This window comes from Antedon mediterranea, chromosome 7 (assembly GCF_964355755.1).
Source record: "Antedon mediterranea chromosome 7, ecAntMedi1.1, whole genome shotgun sequence".
NCBI classification, from domain to species: Eukaryota; Metazoa; Echinodermata; class Crinoidea; order Comatulida; family Antedonidae; genus Antedon; species Antedon mediterranea.
The window spans coordinates 6,871,478-6,891,824 of NC_092676.1; the positions used below are offsets into that span (position 1 = coordinate 6,871,478).

Below are 20,347 nucleotides of genomic sequence, written 5' to 3' on the forward strand. Positions count from 1 at the left end.
AAGTTGTTCAACTTATTAAACAAATTCGGGTTTATAATATTTAGTACAAATGTCACATGGTAGTTTGAAATTAGGCATGTCGAGCTTAAGCAACTTTGGAAACTTGGTTAAGAAAGTACCCATTAAACTACCATCAATACTACTGATATAATCATTATAAATCGTCCAAGCGTAGATTATGTAGCTTAGGACACTTACTCATGAAAGTACAAAGTAAAGCAACATCGATGTCACTAAAGTCATTTTTATGAATATTAAGCTTGCAATTGTAATTTCAATGTATTTCCTGAAAACATTCTCATCATTTCATTCATTACATGACTTGTTAGTTTACAATCATGCATGTCAAGCTTAAGCAGCTTCGGAAACTTACTCAAAAAAGTACCTAGCAACGTACCATCTATGTCTCTGATATCATTGTTATAAATTGAAATCACTTGTAATTCTAACTCATCTCCTGAATACGCTCTCATCATCTTGTTCATTACGTCTCCTGATAGTTTACAATCATACATATAAAGACCAGCAAGTTTAGGACACTTACTTAAGAAAGTACCAAGTAAAGCGCCATCAATATCACTGAAATCATTATTATAAATATTAAGTAATTGTAAGTCTGACTTATATCCTGAATACGCTCTCATCATTTCATTCATTACATTTCCTAATAGTTTGCATTCATGCATGTCAAGCTTAAGCAGCTTTGGAAACTTGGTTAAGAAAGTACCCAGTAAACTACCTTCTATGTCTCTGATATCATTATTATACATTGAGATCACTTGTAAATCTAACTCTTCTCCTGAATACGCTCTCATCATCTTGTTCATTACGTCTCCTGATATTTTACAATCATACATATAAAGACCAGGAAGTTTAGGACACTTACTCAAGAAATTACCAAGTAAAGCACCATCAATATCACTGAAATCATTATTATAAATATGAAGCAATTGTAAGTCTGACTTATCTCTTGAGTACGCTCTCATCATTTCATTCATTACATTTCCCGATAGTTTGCAATCATGCATGCTAAGCTTTAACAGCTTTTGACACCTACTTAATAAAGTACCCAGCAACCTACCATCTATGTCACTGATATCATTATTATAAATTGAGACCACTTGTAATTCTAACTCATCTCCTGAATACGCTCCCATCATCTGGTTCATTACGTCTCCTGATAGTTTACAATCATACATATAAAGACCAGGAAGTTTAGGACACTTACTTATGAAAGTACCAAGTAAAGCGCCATCAATATCACTGAAATCATTATTATAAATATGAAGCAATTGTAAGTCTGACGTATCTCTTGAATACGCTCTCATCATTTCATTCATTACATTTCCTGATAGTTTGCAATCATGCATTTCAAGCTCAAGCAACTTTGGAAACTTGGTTAAGAAATTACCGAGTAAACTACCATCTATGTCTCTGATATCATTATTATAAATTGAGACCACTTGTAATTCTAACTCATCTCCTAAACACGCTCTCATCATCTTGTTCATTACATTTCCTGATAGTTTGCAATCGTGCATGTCAAGCATAAGCAACTTTGGAAACTTGGTTAAGAAAGTCCCGAGTAAACTACCATCTATGTCTCTGATATCATTATTATAAATTGAGACCACTTGTAAATCTAACTCATCTCCTGAATACGCTCTCATCATCTTGTTCATTACTTCTCCTGATAGTTTACAATCATACATATAAAGATAAGGAAGCTTTGGGCACTTACTCAAGAAAGTACCAAGTAAAGCACCATCAATATCACTGAAATCATTATTATAAATATTAAGCAATTGTAAGTCTGACTTATCTCCTGAATACATTCTCATCATTTCATTCATTACATTTCCTGATAGTTTGCATTCATGCATGCTAAGCTTTAACAGCTTTTGACACCTACTTAATAAAGTACCCAGCAACCTACCATCTATGTCACTGATATCATTATTATAAATTGAGACCACTTGTAATTCTAACTCATCTCCTGAATACGCTCTCATCATCTGGTTCATTACGTCTCCTGATAGTTTACAATCATACATATAAAGACCAGGAAGTTTAGGACACTTACTTATGAAAGTACCAAGTAAAGCGCCATCAATATCACTGAAATCATTATTATAAATATGAAGCAATTGTAAGTCTGACGTATCTCTTGAATACGCTCTCATCATTTCATTCATTACATTTCCTGATAGTTTGCAATCATGCATTTCAAGCTCAAGCAACTTTGGAAACTTGGTTAAGAAATTACCGAGTAAACTACCATCTATGTCTCTGATATCATTATTATAAATTGAGACCACTTGTAATTCTAACTCATCTCCTAAACACGCTCTCATCATCTTGTTCATTACATTTCCTGATAGTTTGCAATCGTGCATGTCAAGCATAAGCAACTTTGGAAACTTGGTTAAGAAAGTCCCGAGTAAACTACCATCTATGTCTCTGATATCATTATTATAAATTGAGACCACTTGTAAATCTAACTCATCTCCTGAATACGCTCTCATCATCTTGTTCATTACTTCTCCTGATAGTTTACAATCATACATATAAAGATAAGGAAGCTTTGGGCACTTACTCAAGAAAGTACCAAGTAAAGCACCATCAATATCACTGAAATCATTATTATAAATATTAAGCAATTGTAAGTCTGACTTATCTCCTGAATACATTCTCATCATTTCATTCATTACATTTCCTGATAGTTTGCATTCATGCATGCTAAGCTTTAACAGCTTTTGACACCTACTTAATAAAGTACCCAGCAACCTACCATCTATGTCACTGATATCATTATTATAAATTGAGACCACTTGTAATTCTAACTCATCTCCTGAATACGCTCTCATCATCTGGTTCATTACGTCTCCTGATAGTTTACAATCATACATATAAAGACCAGGAAGTTTAGGACACTTACTTATGAAAGTACCAAGTAAAGCGCCATCAATATCACTGAAATCATTATTATAAATATGAAGCAATTGTAAGTCTGACGTATCTCTTGAATACGCTCTCATCATTTCATTCATTACATTTCCTGATAGTTTGCAATCATGCATTTCAAGCTCAAGCAACTTTGGAAACTTGGTTAAGAAATTACCGAGTAAACTACCATCTATGTCTCTGATATCATTATTATAAATTGAGACCACTTGTAATTCTAACTCATCTCCTAAACACGCTCTCATCATCTTGTTCATTACATTTCCTGATAGTTTGCAATCGTGCATGTCAAGCATAAGCAACTTTGGAAACTTGGTTAAGAAAGTACCGAGTAAACTACCATCTATGTCTCTGATATCATTATTATAAATTGAGACCACTTGTAATTCTAACTCATCTCCTAAACAAGCTCTCATCATCTTGTTCATTACATTTCCTGATAGTTTGCAATCGTGCATGTCAAGCTCAAGCAACTTTGGAAACTTGGTTAAGAAAGTACCAAGTAAAGCGCCATCTATGTCTCTGATATCATTGTTATAAATTGAAATCACTTGTAATTCTAACTCATCTCCTGAATACGTTCTCATCATCTTGTTCATTACGTCTCCTGATAGTTTACAATCATACATATAAAGACCAGGAAGTTTAGGACACGTACTTAAGAAAGTACCAAGTAAAGCGCCATCAATATCACTGAAATCATTATTATAAATATTAAGCAATTGTAAGTCTGACGAATCTCCTGAATACGCTCTCATCATTTCATTCATTACATTTCCTGATAGTTTGCAATCATGCATGCTAAGCTTTAACAGCTTTGAAAACTTGGTTAAAAAAGTACCCAGTAAATTACCATCTATGTCTCTGATATCATTATTATAAATTGAGACCACTTGTAATTCTAACTCATCTCCTGAATACGCTCTCATCATCTGGTTCATTACGTCTCCTGATAGTTTACAATCATACATGTACAGTTCAAGCAGTTTGTGAAACTTACTCAAAAAAGTACCTAGCAACGTACCATCTATGTCTCTGATATCATTGTTATAAATTGAAATCACTTGTAATTCTAACTCATCTCCTGAATACGTTCTCATCATCTTGTTCATTACGTCTCCTGATAGTTTACAATCATACATATAAAGACCAGGAAGTTTAGGACACGTACTTAAGAAAGTACCAAGTAAAGCGCCATCAATATCACTGAAATCATTATTATAAATATTAAGCAATTGTAAGTCTGACGTATCTCTTGAATACGCTCTCATCATTTCATTCATTACATTTCCTGATAGTTTGCAATCATGCATTTCAAGCTCAAGCAACTTTGGAAACTTGGTTAAGAAATTACCGAGTAAACTACCATCTATGTCTCTGATATCATTATTATAAATTGAGACCACTTGTAATTCTAACTCATCTCCTAAACACGCTCTCATCATCTTGTTCATTACATTTCCTGATAGTTTGCAATCGTGCATGTCAAGCATAAGCAACTTTGGAAACTTGGTTATGAAAGTACCGAGTAAACTACCATCTATGTCTCTGATATCATTATTATAAATTGAGACCACTTGTAAATCTAACTCATCTCCTGAATACGCTCTCATCATCTTGTTCATTACGTCTCCTGATAGTTTACAATCATACATATAAAGATAAGGAAGCTTTGGGCACTTACTCAAGAAAGTACCAAGTAAAGCACCATCAATATCACTGAAATCATTATTAAAAATATTAAGCAATTGTAAGTCTGACTTATCTCCTGAATACATTCTCATCATTTCATTCATTACATTTCCTGATAGTTTGCATTCATGCATGTCAAGCTTAAGCAGCTTTGGAAACTTGGTTAAGAAAGTACCCAGTAAACTACCTTCTATGTCTCTGATATCATTATTATACATTGAGACCTCTTGTAATTCTAACTCTTCTCCTGAATACGCTCTCATCATCTTGTTCATTACGTCTCCTGATATTTTACAATCATACATATAAAGACCAGGAAGTTTAGGACACTTACTCAAGAAAGTACCCAGTAAAGCACCATCAATATCACTAAAATCATTATTAAAAATATTAAGCAATTGTAAGTCTGACTTATCTCCTGAATACATTCTCATCATTTCATTCATTACATTTCCTGATAGTTTGCATTCATGCATGTCAAGCTTAAGCAGCTTTGGAAACTTGGTTAAGAAATTGCCCAGTAAACTACCATCTATGTCTCTGATATCATTATTATACATTGAGACCACTTGTAATTCTAACTCATCTCCTGAATACGCTCTCATCATCTGGTTCATTACGTCTCCTGATAGTTTACAATCATACATGTACAGTTCAAGCAGTTTGTGAAACTTACTCAAAAAAGTACCTAGCAACGTACCATCTATGTCTCTGATATCATTGTTATAAATTGAAATCACTTGTAATTCTAACTCATCTCCTGAATACGTTCTCATCATCTTGTTCATTACGTCTCCTGATAGTTTACAATCATACATATAAAGACCAGGAAGTTTAGGACACGTACTTAAGAAAGTACCAAGTAAAGCGCCATCAATATCACTGAAATCATTATTATAAATATTAAGCAATTGTAAGTCTGACGTATCTCTTGAATACGCTCTCATCATTTCATTCATTACATTTCCTGATAGTTTGCAATCATGCATTTCAAGCTCAAGCAACTTTGGAAACTTGGTTAAGAAATTACCGAGTAAACTACCATCTATGTCTCTGATATCATTATTATAAATTGAGACCACTTGTAATTCTAACTCATCTCCTAAACACGCTCTCATCATCTTGTTCATTACATTTCCTGATAGTTTGCAATCGTGCATGTCAAGCATAAGCAACTTTGGAAACTTGGTTATGAAAGTACCGAGTAAACTACCATCTATGTCTCTGATATCATTATTATAAATTGAGACCACTTGTAAATCTAACTCATCTCCTGAATACGCTCTCATCATCTTGTTCATTACGTCTCCTGATAGTTTACAATCATACATATAAAGATAAGGAAGCTTTGGGCACTTACTCAAGAAAGTACCAAGTAAAGCACCATCAATATCACTGAAATCATTATTAAAAATATTAAGCAATTGTAAGTCTGACTTATCTCCTGAATACATTCTCATCATTTCATTCATTACATTTCCTGATAGTTTGCATTCATGCATGTCAAGCTTAAGCAGCTTTGGAAACTTGGTTAAGAAAGTACCCAGTAAACTACCTTCTATGTCTCTGATATCATTATTATACATTGAGACCTCTTGTAATTCTAACTCTTCTCCTGAATACGCTCTCATCATCTTGTTCATTACGTCTCCTGATATTTTACAATCATACATATAAAGACCAGGAAGTTTAGGACACTTACTCAAGAAAGTACCCAGTAAAGCACCATCAATATCACTAAAATCATTATTATAAATATGAAGCAATTGTAAGTCTGACTTATCTCTTGAATACGCTCTCATCATTTCATTCATTACATTTCCCGATAGTTTGCAATCATGCATGCTAAGCTTTAACAGCTTTTGACACCTACTTAATAAAGTACCCAGCAACCTACCATCTATGTCACTGATATCATTATTATAAATTGAGACCACTTGTAATTCTAACTCTTCTCCTGAATACGCTCTCATCATCTTGTTCATTACGTCTCCTGATATTTTACAATCATACATATGAAGACCAGGAAGTTTAGGACACTTACTTAAGAAAGTACCAAGTAAAGCACCATCAATATCTCTGAAATCATTATTATAAATATTAAGCAATTGTAAGTCTGACTTATCTCTTGAGTACGCTCTCATCATTTCATTCATTACATTTCCTGATAGTTTGCAATCATGCATGCTAAGCTTTAACAGCTTTTGACACCTACTTAATAAAGTACCCAGCAACCTACCATCTATGTCACTGATATCATTATTATAAATGAAAAGCTCTTGTAATTCTAACTCATCTCCTGAATACCCTCTCATCATTTCATTCATTACTCCACCAGTTAATTTGCAATTCTGCATGTAAAGTTTAAGCAAATTCGAAGACCTGCTCAAATAAGTACCAAGTAAATCAGCATCAATGTCATGAATATCATTATTCCCAATGTTAAGCAATTGTAATTGTAACTCATCTGTATCTGCATATACTCTAATAATTTCATTAACTTTCTCCCCAGATAAATTGCAATTAAACAAATTAAGTATAAGAAGTTTGGGACACGTGCTCAAGTAAGTACCAAGTAAAGCACCATTAACGTCTCTGATGTCATTATTCCCAATATAAATCTCCTGCAATTCAAACTTAACTGCTGCACAAACCCCTGCCATTTCATTAATTACGACACCTGATAGTTTACAATCATGCATGTCAAGCTTAAGCAACTTTGGAAACTTGGTTAAGAAATTGCCCAGTAAACTACCATCTATGTCTCTGATATCATTATTATACATTGAGACCTCTTGTAATTCTAACTCTTCTCCTGAATACGCTCTCATCATCTTGTTCATTACGTCTCCTGATATTTTACAATCATACATATAAAGACCAGGAAGTTTAGGACAATTACTCAAGAAAGTACCAAGTAAAGCACCATCAATATCACTGAAATCATTATTAAAAATATTAAGCAATTGTAAGTCTGACTTATCTCCTGAATACATTCTCATCATTTCATTCATTACATTTCCTGATAGTTTGCAATCATGCATGCTAAGCTTTAACAGCTTTTGACACCTACTTAATAAAGTACCCAGCAACCTACCATCTATGTCACTGATATCATTATTATAAATTGAGACCACTTGTAATTCTAACTCATCTCCTGAATACGCTCTCATCATCTTGTTCATTACGTTTCCTGATAGTTTACAATCATACATATAAAGACCAGGAAGTTTAGGACACTTACTCAAGAAAGTACCAAGTAAAGTGCCATCAATATCACTGAAATCATTATTATAAATATGAAGCAATTGTAAGTCTGACTTATCTCCTGAATAGGCTCTCATCATTTTATTCATTACATGACCTGATAGTTTACAATCATGCATGTCAAGCTTAAGCAGCTTCGGAAACTTACTCAAAAAAGTACCCAGCAACGTACCATTTATGTCACTGATGTCATTATTAGAAATTGAGACGACTTGTAATTCTAACTTATCTCCTGAATACGCTCTCATTATCTGGTTCATTACGTCTCCTGATATACTGCAATTATTCATTAGCAATATTAGTAACTTTACAGATTCACGCAAAAAGGTACCTATTAAAGTACCATTAATTTTACTGAAATCATTATTTCCAATATCAAGCTTTTGTAATTGTAATTTAAAATTGTCTACAGCATACGCTTTGATGATGTTATTCATTACGTGTCCTGTTATTCGGCAATTACTCATGCTAAGTGTAAGCAACTTAGGGGCCCTACACAAGAAATTACCAAGTGAAGAACCATCAACCTCTCTCATGTCATTATGTCCAATATAGATCTCTTGTAATTTCATCTTCCCGCACTCTCTGGTCATTTTGTTCATTACGTCACCTGATATTTTGCAATCATTCATAAGAAATTTACTCAGGTTAGGACACTTACTCAAGAAATTACCCAGTAAAATACCATCAATGTCACTTATATCATTATTGTCAATAAAAAGACATTTCAATTGTAACTCTTTTGCTGCATATGTTTCCATCATTGTATTAATTATTTTACCTGATAATTTGCAATGACCCAGGTCAAGTATTTGCAATTTAGGAGACTTCATTATTAAAGTACTAAGTAAATTACCATCAATGTCACTGATATCATTATTCCCAATATAAAATTCTCTTAATTCTATCGTATCTCTTTCATATCTGTTTATGATTTCGTTCATTATGCCACCAGTTAATTTGCAATCATGCATCACAAGCTTGGACATTTTAAGAGATTTTCCCAAAACAGTACCCAGTAAAGTACTATCGATGTTACTAATATCATTTTTCCTAATATTAAACTGTTGAAGTCGGTACTCTCTTTTTGCGTACACTCTGTTCATTTCATTCTTATCTGAATGATCCTCTATTTCATTCATTTTTAGCTTATTAGGTTTACTAAAAAATGTACCAATTGAGGTACCGTCAATTTTACTGATGTCAATTTTCTCCGCATTATTCGCTTGTAAATAGGTCTTATCTGATAGATTGAAATCATTGAGGTCAACTATGCTTAGCTTTGGGGAGGTACTCCAGAAATTACCCAGCAAAGTGCCGCCAGTTATGTCACATATATCTTTATTTCCAATATTAAGCTCTTGTAATTGTAACTCATTTCTCTCATTCAATTCAATCATTAATGTATTCAGTACTTCACCTGATAGATTACAATAATGCATGTCAAGTACACTCAGATTAGGAGACTTACTCAAGAAAGAACCCAGTAAATTTGCATCGATATCACTGATATCGTTGTTTGCAATATCGAGCACTTGTAATTCTGACTTTGGATACTCTCTCATCATTTTATTCATAACGTCACCAGACAGTTCACAGTCATGCATGCCAAGTTTAAGCAGCCCAGGAATCCTAGTCAAGAACTTCCCTAATAAATTACCATCAATGCCACTGATATTGTTTTTCTCGATACAAATCTCCTGTAATTTTAACTCATTTCCTTTATACGCGCATATCATTTCATTCAATGTGTGCCCCGATAGTGCGCAGTCATGCACGTCGAGTGTTAAAAGCTTAGGAATTGTGCTAAAAACGTTACCCAGTAACGTACCCTTTACGTCACTGAGATTATTTTTTGCTATATTAAGCATAAATATTTCCATACTTTCTTTACAGTACGTACTAATGTCATTCATTAGTTTACCTGAAAGATTACAATCGATCATATCAAATGACAGGTAGAAATTTACCGACGTCATTAATTCATGAAGTAATTTGGCATCAATCCCATTGAGATTATTTTCGCTGATTATGAAACGGTTAAAATTCAGCTCACCGCCCATTTTAGACCATTCTGTAATCATAACATTCATTGCACCACCTGTTAGATTGTAATTATGTAAGTCAAGTGTATGCGTACAAAAATATACAATGTGTGCAAGGACATTTCCTCTACTATCAACAGATAATGTATTACAAAATGTTCTCAAATCAAGTTCATTAAGATTCAAGATACTGAGTTGCATTACACGATCTATAAAATGCTCGCCAACAACAGCTAAATTTGAATTAAAGTAATCAATACATGCTTTTAATGATTTTAATACATCTGTGTATTGGTTTACTTTTGTGGGAATTTGGATTAAGGCATGTTTCACTTTTCCCCAATGTTTATCGTTAACAAATTTCAAAAAATGATGTATCAAAGGACGATACGTTGATAAGTTATCTGTAACCCAATGCTGTAGTAATTTATCTGCATCAGCACCAAGAAATTCAACTGCAAATATATATGCACTAATAAGATATTTAGATTTTTTTACATCGGTTGTACATTCATTTATCATATCTCCTCGTTCACAAAGTTTGTAAATATAAAATCCTACTAGTGATTCCAGTATTGATTTGTGTGTTGGCATGTAAATTTCAGGCTCCGAGTCAGATCTTAAAAGTGATGGTATTCTACAAACAAATCCTAGTTTAAATGCCAGCTTAACTAAATCATCTTCATCGTTCTTTTCAATTGAAAGTTGATTTTTTTTCAGGCTACTATACATACATTCTCCTAAGAACATCATAGCATCTACATACTTTTCTGGAATTTTTTCAAATATAGCAATTTTTTTTTGCTGTATCCCATTTTTTTTAATGTAATGATTCAGAATACAACGGAAAATTTCTTTAAAGAGGTCAGCATTATTCGAAGGAAGGCGTCGTTCATCTTCCCAAATAATACAAATTGAGAGTAGAAACATAGGGTTTTTGCACAATTCATTATGTTGCATCTCTGATACATTCTGGTCAATTTGTAATTCATGTATAAGGTCATGCCCCAATTCAGGGTTTTCAAAATAATTAAAATGGTTCTTAATATATTTCCCAATGCTATATCTGTTAAATCCTTTCACCGTCACATGTATATTACAGTCTTTTATGAATTCATCGATGTGTTCTGATCTTGAAGTAAGTAGCACAACACTCCTACCTAATAATTTTCCTCTAAAAAGATTTACCAAGCTTTTATTTTCAAAACGTAATTCATCTAATCCGTCTAATAACAGCACCATTGTATCGTCATATTTCTTTATAAATTGTTTAATCAACTTTGGATTTTCTTCGAGACCTGTATCTAAATTGAAATCTTCCATATCAAGTTGTTCTTCAATCACGTCAAAGATGCTGTTGTCTTTTTCAAAATCCCTTACGTTAAATAGAAAAACAATTTTACCTTTGAATGCGATAGGTTGCTTTTCAGTTGTTTTGTATGCCAAGTACCTTAACATGGTTGTTTTTCCGATGCCAGCCTCGCCTTCTATAAGAACTCTGCATCCAGGTGTGCTTTCTATAGTAGTTAATATGTCTGGCAATGTTGTTGGTTGGTTTTTTCTTGTCTTATCATTTTCTATTATGAGGTCCAACTTGGTGAAGACGTCAATGTCGAGATTGTCCTTGCTATTCATTATTGATGGTGTCAAATTTTTATACTCCTTCTGACACAGCATTTGTTGTCTTGCAAGCAGGTACTTTTCTATTTTTTCTATGAATATAAACAATTGAATTATGGCTGGGATTACATCACATTATATCACAGTATGCTTTGATAGTTATTGACATGATAATGTGAACTTTCTGACGAAGGTTTACATGGCGAGATTAAATGTTGATATAAAGTTCACGGTACACCACCATAAAGGCCCTGGGCGTTTATTGGAGGGGCGTTTGTTCAGGCGTGAGTTTATTTGGGGTGTTTTAAATAAATACGTTAATAATTATATTATTAGCAACAATTAATTCACTAATAAACAAAATGTTAAATTCCTACAGTAATATTACTCAAAATATAAAATAGCATTATTTAAATAATAATTATTACTTATACAATGCTAGTAACCATCAATCACAACATCAACAACTGATATAAATACCGTCATTAGAATCGAGTGAATGAAATAATTTCTATCCCTTATAACAAAGAATATATATCACAAGAATGAGTATTCCGCGATTTTTGCATGAGAAATTTGTAACAGAGAGCTCCAGTGAGTGATGCCCGCCCTCATAAGGGCGGATGTATACATACTAAATAAGACTTGATTTAATAGACATGATACATGTCACATTAAATAGAATTATGATGATAGTTTTTGCAATTGTAAACTATTTTATAATACATATTTATTAACAAACTAGTGTTTATTCACTTTTACAGACAATTATTTACTAACATTAACGTTTGTATTAGTCATAGTCATATATACTTATACTTTATTGTCCATTTAAAAAACAGAAATGTGATTTGAAAACTGGCAAAATACAAAAATATAAAATACAATTTACAAAAACACACACAAAAAGTTAAGAGGCTAAAAATTGTTAAAATTAGATAAAAATTATCGGTTACATTTTACCTTTGTACTCTGGAGTTATATAAGTGTATAGCATTAGGTACAAACGAGCACCTAAACCGTTTTGTTTTGGTATTAAGTGCACGTAGTCTTATGCCAGAATTCATGAGAGCAAATTGTTTGTGAAGAGGATGTGTTTCATCATCAATGATACTTTTTACTTTTTTTAACACATTTTCTTTATACAAGGATTCAACATCAGGTAAGTGCTCTCCTACTAGTCTAATTGCTCTATTTCCTATTCGATTAAGTTTAATTTTATCTTTTTGCATTGTATTACCATAAAAACAAACATTACAAAAAAGTATTACACTGAGAATTACAGAGTTATAAAACAATTTAAGTATAGTTTTGTCAATTTGTAGGTACTTCATTTTTCTTAAAATAAACATCCTTTGGTTGGCTTTGCATGTGGCTTTATTTACATTATTTATCCAATTTAGCTTATTGTCAATTATACAACCCAGATATTTGTACTCATTTACTACTTCAATCTCATTTTCATTTATAATCAGAGGTTCTAAGGGTTCTTTAATTTTCCTAAAATCAATTTGCATTTCTTTTGTTTTCTTTATGTTTAGTTTCAGGTTGTTATTGCAGCACCAGTGATAAAAATCACATCCTAGTTGTCTATAGCTTATAACATGCTAAGTTAGTTCACAAAAAAGGCCTAACACAGCAACACCAAAAATCAACGAATATTACTCAGCACGGCCTATTCTTTACCATTGCCGTGTACTACTGTACGCCCGGTAAATTAAGTATTGTTTTTATGATATAAATTAGTATAAAACACATGTTATTAATAGGAGAAAATGTTAGATGTCATTAACATTTATTTGTTTTACCAGAAACAAGTTAAATATAGGAATATTATTAAACTATCCTTCGTGAAAACGCGTAAACACCAACACGCCCGGTCACGCTATCGTAGCGCCCGGTTGATAAATCAAACTGTTTATACGGCAGTTTTTACTAAATAAATTGCATAAAACGAACAATTAAATATTCAAATAGTATTTAACATAATGTTGGCATGTAGTTGATAACATTTTTATCATCGGAAAATACTCCGGTGGTCCAGCATTTGATTAGTGAAACCTTCACAAAAAGTTGTATACATCCCAGATACATCCACACTTATGGCGGCGCCCTACCACATGGACAATATTACTGTTACAGGGAAAATCGCGGATTACTCAATCTTGTGATATATATTCTTTGCTTATAATTATATGATAAGACCTTTTCAACACATTTAAGCATGGTTCGACTCTCTTATGATTCCTGTTTGTTATTCTTTACTAACAGAAACACAAGCTAAATCAGAATTGAGAGTAAGAAGGCTGGATTATGATTTAGACTTACAAAAGAAGATTCTGAAAAAATCGAATCAGATAACCAATTTCAGCTATCTCGGTATCATGATCATTTTCTACTGTTTTTGATGTACTGTAAAACTATTTAGACCAATTTTGTTTAACTTTATTATTTCTTTAAATAAATCTAATGACAAAAAATAGTTATTATGAGCAACTTCCATGGTAAAGTCGATTGCAGTGTGTGCGTTATTTAGCTTGTCCTGAAAACTTATAAGTCTCAGTCATTGTTTGCTTCCCGTAAAATCGATTAACCTGAAAGTTGTATGCAGTAAAATAAGCATTGATTATATTGACTTCAAATTGTTTTAAGACCTATATTTTCTTATTTCTACTTTTGTTTACTGATCATCATAAAGAAATAAAATATATACTTTCACCAGATGCCTGTGGGGGTGTTACTGGATTTACTCCATTATCTGGACAAAAAAACACCTTTTTAGTCGCGTGGACGCGACTCTATAGTTCACTATGTCGGTCGGTTGGTCGGTCTGTCTGTCTGTCTGTCGGTCTGTCTGTCGGTCCGGTATCACTATGCGTTTTATCGCTTTCTGACCTTATCTTGATATCAGTTTAATCTAGCTAGGTCAATTTTTCACAGTATTTTCCTTATGGCCAGGAATCGATGTGGTTATGTTTTCACGGTGCGCAATAAAACATTACGCGGTCTACGCACGATTTAACGAAATCACGTTTGTAATCATATCTTCACAACCATGAATCACAATTAAATAAAATTTGGTACTCATAAATTTCAGGGCATAAATCATCATATGGCAATACAAATACGTGCGTAGCGCATGTAACGCATGCGTACGCACGCTTAAAATTTTCAAATTTTATTTTCGATGAAATAAGAGTACGTTTCAGGCAATTTTAAGCGTTTACAAAATTGCCATGAGTGCGCATATTTTTGCACGTGCACTGCGCGTTAAATGTTATTGCGCACTCTTTTTGCCCGATTTCTGTTTTCTTGACTTACTTTTCAACTCGAAATCACGTTATACGAGCACGTCAAAAGTGACAGGCTACGCACGTGTAAATTAAAAAAATATAAATGTTTTTAAACATTTCAACATTTTTAAACATGTTCAGTAATTTCGGTCAGTATAGTTCACTATGTCGGTCGGTCGGTCTGTCTGTCTGTCTGTCGGTCTGTCGGTCTGTCTGTCGGTCTGTCTGTCGGTCCGGTATCACTATGCATTGTAGCACGCGACTTAATGGCTGTTGGCCTTGTTTCTTATTAGACAAGTTTATTTTAATAGATTCACTTGCAAGATTAATATGCCATGATAGGTCTATACTAATATTAATAATACAATACTTAAATTGTTGTTAGAACCAGGTGATAAGGGTGTAATTTATTTTACAAATAAAGTGCAATTATTTGTCTTCATTTGTTTGGTTCAATTCAAGTAATTTAGTTAATTATCACGTTTTTGCTCTCTTTGTGCTGCTACAATGTTATACTAGACAAAGTATATTTTACAAATTTAAAATCATTTATTTTATCACAACTATGTATGACAAGCGTTTACATAATCTAAATGCATTCGTTTATTTAATTATTCAAACGTGTGTCTTTCTATAACTGTGTATGTTTTTTTTAGTCGCGTGGAAGCGACTCTATAGTTCACTATGTCGGTCGGTCGGTCTGTCTGTCTGTCGGTCTGTCTGTCTGTCGGTCCGGTATCACTATGCGTTTTATCGCTTTATGACCTTATCTTGATATCAGTTTAATCTAGCTAAGTCAATTTTTCACAGAATATTCCTTATGGCCAGGAATCGATGTGGTTATGTTTTCACGGTGCGCAATAAAAAATTACGCGGTCTACGCACGATTTAACGAAATCACGTTTGTAATCATATCTTAACAACCATGAATCACAATTAAATAAAATTTGGTACTCATAAATTTCAGGGCATAAATCATCATATGGCAATACAATTACGTGCGTAGCGCATGTAACGCATGCGTACGCGCGCTTAAAATTTTCAAAATTTATTTTCGATGAAATAAGAGTACGTTTCAGGCAATTTTAAGCGTTTACAAAATTGCCATGAGTGCGCATATTTTTGCGCGCGCACTGCGCGTTAAATGTTATTGCGCACTCTTTTTGCCCGATTTCTGTTTTCTTGACTTACTTTTCAACTCGAAATTACGTTATACGAGCACGTCAAAAGTGACAGGCTACGCACGTGTAAATTAAAAAAATATAAATGTTTTTAAACATTTCAACATTTTTAAACATGTTCAGTAATTTCGGTCAGTATAGTTCACTATGTCGGTCGGTCCGTCTGTCTGTCGGTCTGTCTGTCTGTCGGTCTGTTTGTCTGTCGGTCCGGTATCACTATGCATTGTAGCACGCGACTTAATGGCTGTTGGCCTTGTTTTTAAATATATTTTGTCTATCTTATTTGTTAATAATCTAAATCTAAATGAAATACAAGACATTAGATTGCAACATCACGGTTTTCATTTTTTCTTAATTACCTTTACTGGAACTAGTTGTTTCAGCTGCATCTTTTTCATTTTTCTTACTATCATCTAGAAACAAATTGTTAATTATTTGTATATGATTAATTATGATGAGTATTAAAATTAAAGTATGCATTAAGTAGATAGTAGAGGCTAAATAAGTTTTTTTTAAAGTCTTGGATTTTTATGGATCCCATAGCATGGATGTTCATATATTTTTTATTAAACTAAAATAACATTTTGAACATATATTTTTATTTTTGTTTCTACAAATAATTTCATTATAAGGAATATTCTAAAAAGAAATATTTTAAATGCTTTATTCACGAATTTAGTATTTGACTATGACATGCACAAACTTTACGGTTGTCGAAATTATGATAATTTCATTATATACCTTTACTCGTTGCTTTACCTTCATTGGCTTCAAGTTCTTTACTCTGATCAAGATCTAGAAATAAATAATGATTGATATTGTTTAATTAATTGTAATGATTAATACATAATAGTAAATCAAAATCAAATCAATTTCTAAGAACCGGCAAATAATCATCCAATAAATTGAAATCATCAGACAATCATAATGGTGTATTGTTTACTGGAAATGATTCACACAACGTGTAACATTTATTATATTCAATTAAAAATAAACATAAATTAATATCTCCTTTCATACATAAATGTCATAGTGAAGATAGCTTAAAAAGCGGGAGCTGCACTCAGACTTTCTCACCTCACTGATATACAAAAATGCCTCAGTTAATATTAGTATATATTATTCAAAAATTAGTAATTTTATATGTTATTCAGTCTATTATATTTAACTAGTTTTGTGTACGATTTTATTGGATTTGATTCCAAAGATAAGAGATCAATGTTTAAATACGAAACCGTGTATGTTTTAATTTTATAACGGCATACAATGTGTAACGCAAAATGAATTATATTTATAACAAAAACACACTTTTCCAAACCTTATATACAACCGATGTATTCAAATTGTATTTACATTTATGTATAGGAGGATCATCAAATAATGACATTTTGTTGGAAATAAAGAGGTTTTAAGAAGAATGGGCACGAGTGGAGCACAAATACTGTATGAATGAAAGGAAGTAAAGAAAGAAGCGTTACAGAGGATAATTTTGTGGAATGAAAGTTAATAGGAAAAGAAACAGAGGCCGGGAAAAAATATTTTAGGCTATTACTATTATATTAGAAATCATGAATAATTCATTACCTTATTTAGTTTCTATTATAAAGAATTGCAACATAGCTGATCTACTTCCTAAACCTAACCCTCTAAATAATCTCAACTATTAAAAAAAAACTTGATAAACCTTGAACCGAAGGCTTCAGTGTTATAGGTTAAAGCCTTTACCACTAGACCAAACATTTTGGTTGGCAAGCACTGTAAGAAACTAGTAGGCCTACATTTTTCGAATGCGGTTACCCGGTGTGCTAGTTCACATACTGTCGTGGACAGACGTAATGCCGCCGTCGTTGGCTGCCGATGACACGATGTGACCCTTAGGGGAGAAGAATGTTGTTGAAAAAGTGTAACATCTAAGTCCACAGCGCTCTGATCTTCATGAAATAGCGCTATAAATATCGCATTATATTATACTTATATAGCGCCCTCTATAATGTCCCGTATTTAAGATAATGAAGTATTCATGATTTCTGCCTTAACCTCATAGGTAAAAAAAATAATGCGGCCGGGAATAACATACACTAATAACAGAATGGACAGCAATGAGTTATGATGAATGCGCATTCCTCTTTGTAGGCCTATAATTATTGATTAACTAAAAATAATGTTGGAACCAGTGATGATATGTGTGTTATTTTACAAATAAAGTGCAACTATTTGTCTTCCTTTGTTTGTTTCAGTACTGTAGTTTGAGAAAACATTATGTAGGAACTTAAAAAGCTCATATTGCTCTATTGATGGTTGCGCTGCTAACATTTTAACTTAACTTGAACTTTATTATCGCAATTCATTATAGAAATAAATTGAAGTTGAACTTTAAATATCGCATATAAAAAATACAAAGCATAGCACTCGTAATCAAAGATAAACAAGATATCGAACAAATACACTCGCCGGGTTGTTCAGTATTTTAACAGTTCATGAAAACACAATGGTTTGTGTAATAAATGATTTTAAATTTACATAATGATAAATAAAATGTGTTACTGTGCGTTAGACAAGACGAAGCGTATTTTGAAAATTCAAAATCATTCATTATATCACGAGTATGTATAACAAGTGTAAAATCAACATCTAAATGCATTTGTTTCTTTTCTAATAATCAATACTGCATGTTATTCTTCTTTTATGTTTATACTGCATATGTTTTATTTTAAAACAGTATCGTAATTTTCAAACCGTCCTATTTTTTTTTGTTATGAGTCTGAATTAAATAATAAACATTCAAAATGCTGTATAGAAAAATGCTGTATTAGTATTCACTAATGTTATTTCTTTAATTGCGTAAAATTAATGCAACATTGCAGATATTCAAATTAGATTTAGACTCTACAGCTCACTATGTCGGTCGGTTGATTGGTCGGTCAGTTGGTCGGTAAACACTAACTTTAGCACGCGACTGCAGCCATATATATGGCCTTGTTTTTTTTACTGGGAGCTACTTGTTTGGAACTCATTGCTTCACCTGCATCTTTTTCATGTTCATAATATTACCATTTAGAATTTTTCTTAATTACTTTTACATGATTAATACCTGATGATTATTAAAATTTAACTGTATATTAAATAGACAGTAGAAGTCTAAAAAGTAAAAACGAACAAATTGAAAAGCCTTACAATATATTAAGTAATTAGAAAGTCATAAATTGTCATGGATTTTCATGTCGGTTTATATGTTTTCAATTAAAACTCAAATAAACTTTTGTTACATACATTTCGTTCCACAAATAATTTCAATATAAAGAATATCTATAAAGAATCTAACCATTTTTACTGGAATTGATCTCAACAGTTATTATATTCAATTTATAATATAGAATGAAGGTTTTTAGTCATTGAAAAAAATCAGCACTAAATCTATCTCATCATTAAACTAAATAGTAAAATCCAGGCAATGAAATACATACCTGTACTAAGTAGGCCGATTTCTTTCTGGGCTCGTTCCCCAAGAAGACTTGCAAACTCAGTTAACTCTTTTGGTAAAATGAGTCTCTTCTCCAACTCAAATACCACATCCCAGAGGCTTTTATGTGGATCTAGTCGATAATTTGCTGTAACCCTCCGTGTCGCAGCAGGAGATCCAGATTGTTTAACAGCCCGAAACAGTCGTTCTCGGTCTGGTTTCAACTTATTTTCACCAGTACATTTGATATTGTTATCTGTTATATACTGACGTACAAGATGTTCAGCATCTTTTGGGCCGGTTAATCTGGTAATCTCCAACAAAAGGTTGACATCATTTGGTGTAATAACACCACAGCCACCTTCGCTATCGAGCTTGTTGAATAAATCATGTGCAATGGTTTCTGCATCAGCAAGGTCTCCTAGTTGCAGATGATCACCTAGGCAAAATCTCAACAATTTGTAGTCTTCGCCTTCATAACACTTACTAAGTTGGGCTTTCAACCCTCTAAACTTACTCTCAAGGTCTGACATTATTCAAAACATGTGTTTGTCTGCAAAAACAATTTAATTTGAACATGTCGAATGTAATCAAGAATAAGTTTCATGTTGTATTTTTAATTTTGGCGGTTTATTGTGCGCTACTTATGGCTGTCTAATTGTATTTTACCGATGAGCTGGCTACAGAATTAGAGTTAGAATTCTATTAGAGGAATATAAATATATATAATACAGGCCTAAACTGCTCTTTTTATATATAGCTTTAACCTTTAACACACCTCCTACAATGCCCATTCCTACATTCACAAATTTTGCACTGAATAAA

The 20,347-nt window shown here is 32.6% G+C and overlaps 1 protein-coding gene across 1 annotated transcript; it reads right to left on the reverse strand.

Moving 5' to 3' along the window:
• Positions 1-254: 254 nt before the first annotated feature.
• LOC140054998 (uncharacterized) lies at positions 255-19,913 on the reverse strand. Its single transcript, XM_072100143.1, has 5 exons — positions 19,884-19,913; positions 19,527-19,836; positions 16,822-16,857; positions 16,422-16,475; positions 255-11,680 (listed from the first exon to the last, which is right to left on the reverse strand). Exons 1-5 carry the CDS (start codon positions 19,911-19,913, stop codon positions 255-257), a joined length of 11,856 nt encoding a protein of 3,951 aa, XP_071956244.1.
• Positions 19,914-20,347: the final 434 nt, after the last annotated feature.